This window comes from Tinamus guttatus, unplaced genomic scaffold, assembly GCF_059628265.1.
Source record: "Tinamus guttatus ecotype Peru unplaced genomic scaffold, ASM5962826v1 Tinamus_guttatus_pri_ptg000219l, whole genome shotgun sequence".
Classification (NCBI taxonomy): domain Eukaryota; kingdom Metazoa; phylum Chordata; class Aves; order Tinamiformes; family Tinamidae; genus Tinamus; species Tinamus guttatus.
Genome location: NW_028288753.1, coordinates 46,540 through 59,145, shown reverse-complemented (window position 1 = coordinate 59,145; position 12,606 = coordinate 46,540). Strand labels below are relative to the sequence as shown.

General features: G+C 53.7%; 1 protein-coding gene across 1 annotated transcript; it reads right to left on the bottom strand.

Annotated features, from left to right (window-relative positions):
• Positions 1 to 9,978: 9,978 nt before the first annotated feature.
• On the bottom strand, positions 9,979 to 10,920 carry LOC148594631 (olfactory receptor 14C36-like). The gene has a single exon (XM_088525016.1). The coding sequence runs from the start codon at positions 10,918 to 10,920 to the stop codon at positions 9,979 to 9,981; it is 942 nt and encodes a 313-aa protein (XP_088381142.1).
• Positions 10,921 to 12,606: the final 1,686 nt, after the last annotated feature.

Sequence of the window (12,606 nt, the reverse complement as noted above, 5' to 3'; positions counted from 1 at the left end):
ATCAATGAAGTAGCTGGACAAGACTGAACCCAATATTGACATCTGGGGAACACCAAGAGCTCCAGGCCTCCAGCTAGACTCTGCACCACTGATCACAACCCATGTAGCTCTGCCATTCTTCTGCTGTCCACTCATCTAAACGCACACTTCTTGACCTTGCCCATGATGGGAGACAGTGTTCAAGACTTTGCTGAAGTCAAGGCACACAACATGCACCAATCTACCCTCACCTCCCCAGCCAGTCCTTCCGTCCTAGAAGACTCTCAGACTGATTCAGCTTGATTTCCCCTCGGTGAATTCATACTGACCACTGCTGATGCCCGTCCTTTCCTCCACATGCTTAGAGACAACATCCCTGATGAGGTGCTTCTTCACCTTTCCAGAAAGGTTCATCCCTTCCACAGTCACTGGTCACCAATGAGCGAGTCCTAAATTCAGAGCTCATTACACATTTCTGAGCTATTTTCTCCTGAACACATGGAGAATCCTGTGAAGCAAGGCCTTTGGGGTACAATTCCTTGAGCCTATTCTTAAAACCAGCTTCCTCTAAGGAGCAGCCTTCAGGCACTGCACTGGGTGGAAATTTCTGCTTTTAATGACAGCGTGAGGGGGTCAGCTCTGACCCAGACTTAGACACCAATTTATTTGGAAACCATATGAGACAAAGTAGTCTAATTCAAGGAGGAACAAATCCAACCATTTGTGTAGCAGCATGTTAACAAATGATAGTAAGAGTAGATCTAATAAACATAAAGACATATTGCTCAGTCCTGGTACAGGATACAGTGGGATTCACATGTGGAGAGCAACACTAATATTACCGTTTCTGAATAATATCCATGAAATTACTTTCCTCAGGGCATCCTTGAGCTCCCTGTTCCTCAGGCTGTAGATGAGGGGGTTCACTGTTGGAGGCACCACCGCATACAGAACAGCCAGCACCAGATCCAGAGCTGGGGAGGAGATGGAGGGAGGTTTCAGGTAGGCAAACATGGCTGTGCTGATTAACAGGGAGACCACAGTCAGGTGCGGGAGGCACATGGAAAAGGCTTTGTGCTGGCCCTGCTCAGAGGGGATCCTCAGCACTGCTCTGAAGATCTGCATGTAGGTCAAAACAATGAAAATGAAACACCCAGAGTGTACACAAAAGGTAATCACAAGGACTCCAACTTCCCTGAGGTCAGAATTAGAGCAGGAGAGCCTGAGGATCTGGGGGATTTCACAGAAGAACTGCTCCACCTTATTACCTTGGCAGAGTGGTAAGGAAAATGTGTTCCCAGTGTGCAGGAGAGCATTGACAAAACTGCTACTCCAGGCAGCTGCTGCCATTTTGACACAAGCTCTGCTGTCCATGAGGGTCCCATAATACAGGGGTCTGCAGATGGCAACATAGCGGTCATAGGCCATGACTGTGAGGAGGAAATACTCTCCTACTATGAAGAAATGAAACATAAAGACCTGTGCAGCACATCCTAAGTAGGAAATGGCCCTGGTGTCCCACAGGGAATTGGCCATGGATTTGGGGACAGTGGTGGAGATAGAGCCAAAGTCGAGGAGGGAGAGGTTGAGGAGGAAGAAGTACATGGGGGTGTGGAGGTGGTGGTCGCAGGCTACGGCTGTGATGGTGAGGCCGTTGGCCAGGAGGGCAGCCAGGTAGATGCCCAGGAAGAGCGAGAAGTGCAAGAGCTGCAGCTCCCTCCTCTCTGAGAATCCCAGGAGGAGGAACCCACTGAAGGAGCTGCTGTTGGACATTTGCTATATCAGGGCATAGTGCACTGTCCTGGGAGGAAAAAAAAAAAATAAAGATGTGGCATTTTAGGAAAACACATTTCAAGAAAGAAAAATCAGTAAATTAAAAAAAATATTCAATTTCTCATTAAAACACACCACACTCATTCTCTCTTTACTAGGGGGAGGGGACAGGGAAGGGGCATCAGCGCACTTACCTGGCTTGAACCCTGTTTTGTGCTGACGGGGTGTGTTTTAAGAATTTGGGACCTCTGCCCATGGAATGTGGAGGGAATTGGAGTAAGTAATTCTGCCACTCACAATAAAATCACTTTTCATGTAACAGGGCTGTTCAGCATCCTCACACCCATTTCTAAAGGATGTGGATTGTAGAAGAAAGGTTTTTTCTTTTTTTTTTTTACATTATGCCCCTCTATCACCTGGGCAGCGCTCTTTGAAGACAGCAATAATTGTCCTTTCTGCTGCGAGTGCTGAGAGGAAAGGCTTCCCTATCACTTGGGGCAGCATGACGAGAGCTTCTCTATTACCCCAGGGTCCAGCTGTCCTGCACTCACACTGCTTTGAGCTGGAGGATGATCGCATTTACATGTTACCCTAAAAACCACACTCCCGTGCAGACGCCTGTTTCACATAACTTGCAGCATTGATATCTCAACTGCAGATGAAATCCTCTCCGCCCAAGTGAGCCTAAGAGAAGACCAGGAGCAGCATGGACAGGAGGGAAGCAAGGAGCAACCCTGGGGCACAGGGACACTGCTCTGGATTAGAGCCCATGCAGACCTGGGTGCACACTCAGCTACACAGCCCTGCAGCATCCCCGGGAGAAGGAAGCAGGATGCCCTGTCCCTGTGACGCTGAGGCAGGGAATCCTGCTCTGAATCATCCTCTGCATTGGAGATGGGGGGAGAGCGATTGCCCCAAAGCCTATCAAGTGATGGCATTGACTGGGTGCAGAAGAGCTCTCTGGAAACTCCGTAGCCTTGCCCTGCAGCCAGAGACTTACCATGCACGGGGCTGGGAGCTCACTTCCACAGTGAGCTCTGCTCTGCCCTCCCGCTCCACACTGCCGTTCCCCTCTCGCTGCCTTCTCTCCTCTCCTGTCCGCAGCAGCAGGCAGTGCCCGCAGCCCTGCTGCTCTTGGCACAGGAGCTGCTCCTGCACACGCTGTCTCTGGGCAGTGCTGCCAGGCTGCCACGAGCTGCCTCCGTGCCAGGAGCCTGGCCCTGCTCAGGAGCAGGGGAACAGCTGAACTCACCAATTTCTCTGTCCCTTGTGCTCCCTCCTCCTGGGAAATGTTCACTTCAATAAACTAAAATAATCACCTGCTGTCCTTTGCTAATGACTGGAGAGAGATTATTCGAGAACGGCAATTTATTTCAACAAAGGATGACTATCTATGAAAGTTGGAAATGTCTCACTCTGGAAGCCTCATCTCACATCCGTTAACTAGACAGGAGACTGAGGAGTGGACAAGTGGGAGTTCACGGACACAAGGTTCAGGTGCTGATTCAGAAATATCCATTTGGGCAGTACCTGCCTAGATCTGAGTGTGGAGTCGTATTCAGATCCCTCCTGTAAACTCCACAAACACACGAGTGGTGGCATTCTCCTTGCCAAATGGAAGTTAGCGGAGCACAGAGATCTGCACACAAGCTCCTTGTCAAAGCTCCAATACAATCCCTGGAGATGAAGGCTGAAAGTCAGTTGCTCCCACAGAAGCACCTGGTGACAGTGGAAGAGACTGAGGAGATGCAAGGCAGGTGCCAGTGCCTGCTTGTTCCGATGGAGCTACTGGGAGACCTGCATCATCCTAGAGCATGAGTTGGGGTCCAGGTGGGGAATTGCCTTGGCTGTCTGAAATGACCCCAGATGCCAACTACGATGACAGCCCCACTCGCTATGAAGTTGAAGCATGGGAATATTGCAGGATTAACCAGCAGCTCTTGTAATTCAGTGCAGAGCCTTGATTTCATGGCACAGAAAACTGCTGACAGGGCCTTGTCAGATTCCCGGGGTGTCCAGCACAACCACAAGTCTCTGGCAGATTCGGCCGGGTACCTACAGGAAAATCGTGTCACCTCGGAGTGATTGCTGGGCAAGTGTCCCAGATCATCCTGCGTTTCTGTCCTGTACCCAAATACAAACATTCCAGCACTGGCTGTAGGGAAAGCCCATCCCATCTACACACAGGGTGCTGCATAAATGGGAGACACCCCCACCCCGCCACGTCTCTGCTCCAGGCTCTGCAGTCTCAAACCCTTCTAGCTCTCCTCCCCTGAATTTCTCTTCATCCACCACATGATATGAATAGGGAATGGGCTAATGAGGACCTCTGGGTGGCTGCATCGAAGGCTGTCAAGGCCCATGGACGTCTTCATTGGCACCTTGTTCTTCCTGAACCAGCACCAGACACAGGAGAGAGTGCCCCTTGGTCTGCTTTGTGTGAGAGGAAGTGCCCATGGGCAGGAACACGTGTCCCCTCACTGGAGAAGCTCCTGCTGGGCTGTCTTGGCCCAGGTCTCCTTCCCCACAATCCTCATGCTCTCCATGCAGGTCCCATCCCTGCTGCCCGCCTCTCCCTGCAATCCCACCACTCACCTCCCTGATGCGCTCCTGCGCTCCAGGGATCCCGTCCATGGATGAGGAGCAGCCATTCGCCTGCTGCTCCTTCTCCATCTCCAGGACTCGCTCTGGGGACAGCCCTGCATGGCCAGCGCGTTTCCGGCCTGTCCTCTGCACAGACAGACGCGTCCTCACAGCCCGTGTCACAGCCCTGTCCTCTGATCAGCTGCTCACACTGAGGGGACCTCACAGGCCCTTGGCTGGTGCTGGTCCTGCTGCTGGCCAATCCCGCACGGGGCAGCAGTGACCTCACAATGTGCCCTGGAACCTTCCGCTGGCTCTGGCCTATCAACAGCGGGGACAGAGCTGACATCACAAGAAATCTCAGCAACCCAGGGCCTGCTGATGGCCTCAGATCTACAGAGAACGACGTGACCTCACAGTCACCGTTACAGCATGTACCTGCTTTCAGTCTATCAGGGACAGGCACAGCAGTGACCTCACAAACAACATCTAGGCCATATCTCTGCTGCTGCCCTATCAGGTACTGGCACAGCAGTGACCTCACAACCAACGTCCAGGTCATGTGCCTGCTGCTGGCCTACCAGGTCCTGAAGCAGAAAGGCCAACACAACCAACACCCAAACCATGGGCCTTTTTCTGGCATGTCACCACCAGACACTGAGCTGATGTCACAACAGCCTGTGAGAGCTAAGAGCCCCCTTTGGCGTATCAACTCCAGAGCAGTAAGTGTCCTCACAGCCAGAAGTTTTGGGGCTATCAGGTACTCAGGCAGAAATGACCTCAGAGGACGAACAGCAGCCATGGCCCTGCTGCTGGCATGTCACGTTCTCACACAGAAGGGACCCTGTCATTGGCCTTAGGAACATGGGCAAGGTTGTTCTCCAGGATATGCCTGCTCCTGCACTGCTTTCCTAGGAGAAGGTCTTGGAGAGAGCAGTGCCCTGGTCCCAGATACATGGCACCACCTTCACCCCATGAGCCCTGAGCTCTGTCCCTCTTCTTCCACAGGCCTCTGAACGGACAGCTGCTTTCCAGGGGTGTGACAAGAGCATGAGGTCCCCCTGCCCACCCAGAGGGGAAGGTCCTTGCCCATCCCATAATCACTGCCAGTCACTTGTCTCCAGGCACCTGGCTTGGGAAGCATTTGCAGGAGGGGGACCATCAGTTACCCCAGCCACAGGCATTGCCGTGCCATGAGGATGCCTCCAGGCCTGTTCTTCCTGTGCTTCCTCAAACGACATGCTTGGGAGGAAGAGGAAGAGACATGTCCCACCTTTGTCCATTCAGGCAGCTGCAGGGAGCACCCTGGGACTGGCTTAAGTCAACAGAGTGAAGCTCTGAGTGCAGCAGTGGGGCTGGGTGCCCATGGAGCCTTCTCTGTCCCAGGAGCTGAGTCTTCATCCCAATTCTGAGCAGCTAAGAAGAAAGTTTAGGCACAGGGGAATAAAAGCAGAGAAATACTGTAGGTCTTGTTGAGGTCAGATGTGATGGGATCAGCTTCTGGGGGCATTTCCATGGTTGAGGAGATGTGACTTGTGACAAAGCCCGGTTCAAAGAAGTCCCATGTGCAGCTAATCAGCCCTGCACTGAGTCTTCCAGGGCTGAAACATGAAGGTCCCAGACTGAAATCTTTGTTTGAGTGCCCAGAAAATCCTCCTGGGCTGGAAGGGGCCTCTCCAATGCAGCTGCCCTCCACCCCACCAGAGGCATCTCCTCCCAGCTGCTGCAGGTCACTGCAGAAAGGGGCTTGCCATAGAGGGTCTAAAATGCACCTGTATTTGGAGATGTTACTGATAGGACTCCTGGCCTGCATTTCCCCTCTTTTGATTCCTTCCTACTTTCTTCCTCCACCTCTCCCACAGAAATTCATTTGACCCAGTGGTGTGTGTCATCAGCCTTTACCGTGAGCAATCAGAGGAGAGTGTGTGCAGCCTGGGCCCTGGGACCCTTTCACCTCAGGAGAGTCACTCCAGCTCAGCTTGCCCAGACCTCTGCTGTGGGTTTAGATCACATACCCTTAATATTTTGGTGGGCTCCCCAGGCTGTCCAGATTATCAGCAGGTTGTTTTTGTGAATTCATTTCCGTCTTCAAAGTTCTGGTCTATTATGTAGGAAAAAAATTAGACTTCGCTGTAGACACAGGAGGGACCAGAAGAAGTATTGCTGGAAAGCAGAAGACGAGGTAGTTTATAGCTACCTGCAGGCCATTCAGTCCTAGTCTTTCCTCCTTCAGGCTAAACTCAGGCTTCATCCCACAGCCAATGGGAAGACTTTTCGCTGTGTTGTTCCTTCAGGGGATGATTTTTTTTCTCCTTTCTGGTGTGCTTGAACATGAGTTCTAGTACTTTAACTGAAAACTTGCTAAACATGCAAGACTTTAGACTTGCAAAAGCGTGTTCTGTCATTTAAGACAGAAGGAGGCACACGTTTCCCTTGAGGCCTTCATGCTGGGCTATTCTCATGTCCTTCTTGGGGCTGGAACGAGCTCACAGAATGACACTTCCCACAGCCTGAGGTGACACTGAGCAGCCCACCACTCCCCTGATCCTCCTTCCTGTCCTGCTGGAAGGTGGTTGTAATGTGTGGGTGGAAAGGACTGGGGGTCAGGCAGTGGCTGCAGGGCTGTGCCAGCTCCCACAGCACTGCTGCTCCTAATGGGGTGGGGACACGGGACAGCAGACAGGGCAATGCAGGGGTGGTGGCAGGTCTGCTCCCCTGGCAGTTTCTCTTTTGCAGGGGAGCAGTGAGGAGCCCTGTGGCTCCCATCCCCGGTGCCCTGCACACAGCCCCATGGCTCTGCTGGGCAGGCACCACACGGGGCACAGTGTGTTCTGGCATGGGGAAAGGTCTCCTCAGTAGGGACTCCATAACAGCCCTTGGTGTCTCAGCCCTCCACAGCCCTCCTGCTTGGGCAGCCTCCCCCAGCACCTGCCCCTGCCAAGTCCTGGCCATGTCCAGCATTGGGCTAATGCTGGAAATGGCCAAAGTGAGAGACCAGTCTGTGACAAATGCCCTAGGGCCCCTTTACAGTCAGTCCATGCAACTAAGGTCACCCAGCTCGGCAAACGTTGTTTTCCTCTCCTGGGCCCTCTCTAGCCCAGCCCGGCCCCTTCCCAGCTCTCCCACCTCCCCTGCCCTCTCCCCAGAGCAACCAGCAGAGCAGACCAGGCTGGGGGTGGCCCCGCAGCAGTCCCCACCACAGGGGCCTGCAGAACTGGGGGCACTCACCCCACAGCCCCAGCCCCACTGCGGGCACAGCAGCTCCGGAGAACAGGGCTCTGTGTGTGTCAGGTGCCCCATCAGGCTCCAAGCTGGGACTGGCCCCAGTGGCCCAAGGACACGGAGAACAGTGACATTCTGAGTCCCTTTTCCTGTGTCCCGGAGATTCCCTACTCCAGACTCCCTGCAGCCCCTAGGCCAGCCCCTCTCTCCAGCACAGCACAAGGGGCCCTGCCCTGGGGCTCCTCTGGCAGTTCCTGCTGCCCCAGGAACACAGCAGCCTGCCCTCAGTTGACACACAAACACGTTTCTTTTTCCCATTTTTTCCTCCTTCCCAGCTCACAACTGCTGCTTTCCTCTTCCCCAGGGATGTCCCTGCTCCCTGCAGAGCCTTTTCCCAGGTGAGTGCCTGGGCCCTGGCCTGCCCGGCCATTCCTGGGCTCTCTCCTGTGCCCCCATAGATCCTCCAGCTGCCGGGGCTGCTCTGCAGAGTGAGCGGGCTGGGGGCTCCAGTGCCATGGGGTGACTCCGCACTGGCTGTAGTGGTTGGATCAGGAAGCAGACCCAGCTGGATGGGTATCATTGCACTTAACAACCCCTGGCCAATGGGTCTGTAGCTATGGATGCCTCTCTGAGCCATCACAGGGCATTTCAAATGGCTCACACTGTGTTCGGGTGTGTCCCTAGATCCACACCAGGGTTTGATGTATAAGGTGTCCTGAGCTGCTCCAGCACCTCCCTTCCCTGTGACTGCAAGGTCCCACTGAGGCATCTGCCACCACCCTTGTCCTACAGGCGACAGCCCCACACAGATACTGCTTGATCATTCAATACTATCAGAAGCACTGGGCAGCCACAAAGGAGAGCTGAATCCAGCCCTCATTCACTAGCACATCACCCCATGAGCTCGTTGTCCTCAGCCCATAAAGAGCCCAGAAAAGCAAGAGACCCTTTCAGGGTGAAAGTCCTTGACTACGTTCTTGCCTCTAGCTCTGCAATAACAGCCCAAGCTGCAAGCACTGCAACTAGGAAACATCTCCTTTTATTAGAGGGAGAATAAATCCGACACATAGATGGTCTCGATGCTCCCCCAGGGCAGCCCGTCCCCTCCCACCCTCTGTGCACTCCCACCCCAGCACCCTGAGTGCTGGTGCTGCTGCCAGGACAGAGGTGGAGGATCCCCTGGAGCGGCTCCGCAGGGAGCTCCCAGGGAAAAGCTGTGCCCAGCACCAGCCTCAGCGTGGCAGAGGGGGCTGCCCTCTCCCACCCACCTGGTGGTGCCAGACCCACCTCAGCCCAATCTAGAAGGGCTCCAGCGCAGCCCTGGATGAACGGGAGCTACCTCGGGTCCCACGGCCACAAGGCAGCAGAAGAAATTGACATGGGCACTGCAGCAGCAGTGCTGGGATCAGAAGGAGCAGGAAGGAAGTTGGGGTGAAACCCCTTGCCCTGGGCTGTATGGCTGGGCCACTGGACAATAGATGGCTCTGTGGGAGCCGGGCTCCAGGTTTGGGTGGATGCAGCTCCAGGGAAGGAGCATCGGTGTTTTCATGGGCTCCCAGTGCAGTCATGACTGTGGTGGGGGCAAATGGACAGAGCCCGGCACAGGGGACTGCAGAGACCAGGGCTGGGAAGGGGCAGTGAAGGGCCCCCATCCTCATGGGAAAGAGAGTTCCCAGACGATGCTGGACTCGCTTTGGCAGAGGGGAGGGGGCCCAGGGCGGGGGGAAAAGGGGCAGCAGTGACACAAGGAAATGGAGGCCGCTCACTCCACGTCCCCACTGCTCTCGTGGCCAGAAGATCCTCAACCGCAGCTGCCTGCAGCCCCTCTATGCAGCCCCTCTCCCAGGACAGCGCTCACTGCCCACTCCAAGCACGTGCTGCCCCTGGAGGTGTCCTGTGCTCCATGGCTGCTCCATAGCCCTCCCAGAAGGATGGCCTCTGTCACAGGCTGTAATCTGTGGGACAATCTCCAGCAGACACCTCGTGACCACTCACCCTGTCCAGGGCACTGGGGACCCGCAAGTGGCAGCTGAATCCAGACCTCATTCCCTAACACATCCTTCCAGGAGCTGATGTTCTTTGGCCCATGCAACCCCAGGCACAGCCAGAAGGCCTTTGTGGGTGCAGTTCCCTGAGGTCATTCTTGGCTCCTGCTTGGCAAGAAGAGCCCTGCCTTCAGGCACAGTGCTGAGAAAATCCCCTTTTGCTACAGAGGTGCTACCTGGGAGGGCAGCTCTGACCCCGTGAGGGACAGAAGGACAGAAGGCCTCTGGATCAGACAGACTGGGTTTGTGCCTCTGGAGAAGGGATGCATTCAAGGATTTGTGCACAATTATGGATATCACAGATAAGACTAATCAAAACAAATCAATGCCTTAGAATCAATATCCCTTGTGAAGAGACATAGGCAGCTCATTGCTGCTAAACTAGTACCACTGGAATCAGTTTCTTCAGTGCTTCCCTCGTCTCCTTGTTCCTTATGCTGTAGATGAGGGGGTTCAGTGTTGGAGGCACCAACGAGTACAGAACAGTAACCATTAGATCCAGAGCTGGGGAGGAGATGGAGGGGGGGTTAAGGTCTGCAAAAAATGCAGTGCTGACAAAGAGGGAGACCACGGCAAGGTGCGGGAGGCACATGGAAAAGGCTTTGTGCCGGCCCTGCTCAGAGGGGATCCTCAGCACAACTGTGAAGATCTGAACGTAGGACACTGCAATGAAAACGAAACAGCCAAAGACTAAAGAAAGACTAAGCACAAGAACCCCAGTTTCTATGAAGGAAGGAATCTGAAGGTAGGAATCTGAGCAGGAGAGCTTGAGAATCTGGGGGATTTCACAAAAGAACTGCTCCACCACATTTCCTTGGCAGAGTGGTATGGAAAATGTGTTCCCAGTGTGCAGGAGAGCAGTGACAAAACCAGTGCCCCAGGCAGCTGCTGCCATTTTGACACACGCTCTGCTGTCCAGGAGGGTCCCATAATACAGGGGTCTGCAAATGGCAACGTAGCGGTCATAGGCCATGACTGTGAGGAGAAAAAATTCTGCTGACATAAAGAAAACAAAGAAAAAGACCTGAGCAGCACATCCTAAGTAGGAAATGGTCCTGGTGTTCCAGAGGGAATTGTGCATGGATTTGGGGACAGTGGTGGAGATAGAGCCCAGGTCGAGGAGGGAGAGGTTGAGGAGGAAGAAGTACATGGGGGTGTGGAGGCGGTGGTCGCAGGCTACGGCTGTGATGATGAGGCCGTTGGCCAGGAGGGCAGCCAGGTAGATGCCCAGGAAGAGCGAGAAGTGCAAGAGCTGCAGCTCCTGCGTGTCTGCGAATGCCAGGAGGAGGAACTCATTGAGGGAGCTGCTGTTGGACATTTGATCTCCCTTGGTTCATAGCACTGTCCAAGGAGGAAAAGACATCGACAAGTTAGAATAGGTTTTTCTAAAGACAACCCTCTCCATTCCTCAGCTTCCCCAGCCTTGTGTCCTTTGTCTTGTTCAGTTCCCTTTCCTCAGCCCTGGTTTGTGCTGTCTGTGCCATGTTGTGCAGGGGCCTCTGCCCATGGGCTACACAGGTGTCAGCTCTGCTCAGTCAGAGGGTGTAAAATGGAGGTGTTTGACTGCTGCACATATGAGGGATTCACAGGCCCAACCTTGCCCTCTTGCACAAGGGTGTCTGTCTGAATCTATTGCACTGCTCCCACTCCAGTCAGGGAGAGAAACAGTGCAGCGAAGGCAGGGGCAGACCCAAAGCCTTCCAAACCTCTCTGTCCCAGTGAGATAGACCTTGTCCTCAGGCCATCGTACCATCTTCACTCTTTCTCCAGACACTGTAGTGGCAGTGGGAAGTGACTAGCTCTGAGGCAAGCATCCTGCAGCGGATTACATTCACCTGTTTTGTGGCCATTTAAACACTGATTTTTCTCCAGAAAATGGGGTGTAGTGGAGGGGTCTCTTTCTGTATTTCTTTTTCTTTTCAGATGCCTCCATCACATATTATTTGGTGGTTATAAATATTTGGCATTTCGATTGCTCGCAGGATCTTAGGCATCTCAAGAGCTAAAGCGGCTCACGGTGATTTTGTACAGAGTCAGGGGACCAGCTCTGTCCAGGATTCTTGTTCCCTGCTGCCCTGTGTTTGCACCTCTCCCAGCTTAAGGACTATCACCCTCACAGATGATTCTAAGAAAGGGTCAGGATGGAGCTGAGAGAACAGGAGTTCAGTTTGAAAGAGAAGCTTTCCAAATTCTCTCTCCCTTCACATAGGCATTGAGTACTTTGGAGAGCTCTTCAGAGCATTTGATGATGTTTCTGACTCACATGAAGAGCATGAGGACTCGCAGCACTCACAAGTATGATATGGAAGAGCTGTGGTTGCCTGCAGGATGGCTTGCAGCCTGGCAGGACACCCCAGAGAGACAGATCTATCCCTCTCCGGATAAATCTGTTGCTGAGGAACTTGGAAGGGAAGAACTGCACATGCCACTGCCATGAAGACAATTCTACCGAGGACCCAGAGGGTTCATACCATAAGCACATGTGAATCCCCCTTCTCCTCAGGCCCAGAGAGCAGGAGAGCAAGCACCAGACCCAGAGAGGTGAGGCAATGAGGAACAGCACCATTAACCTCATGGCAAAGGGAAAGCAAGGAGCAAGAGACAGGTGCTGAGGAAATTGTTGGTGTCACTCGGTTGTGCACACCACCTCGCAGATGGCAACATCGCAGGACGGTTGCTCTCAGGCTCTTTGTCACATAGTGGGAAATAGGCACATCACAGGAGAATTGTTCCTCTCCTCTGCTGAGCTCGGACTGCTGAGGAAGGACATCACGCCCTGGACCCCATGGCCTGGGGGCAGGGACTTGGCTGCCTGGGAGAGCAGACACAGGGGGCTTGCTTGGAGGAACACGTCTGCATGGAAGGGATGACAGGGTGGCCCCCAAATCCCCAGCTCGTAGCATCTATAGTTGTAGTTTCTGCTCATTCACTCATCATATCTGTACTGCTCGGAACTTTTCCCACCAGAAGATCCTTCTCTCTCCCATGTCCTTTCCCTGTCAGC

Excerpts from the sequence above, each read along its gene's own strand:
- LOC148594631 (XM_088525016.1), bottom strand. The coding sequence starts at position 10,920 with ATGTCCAACAGCAGCTCCCTCAATGAGTTCCTCCTCCTGGCATTCGCA.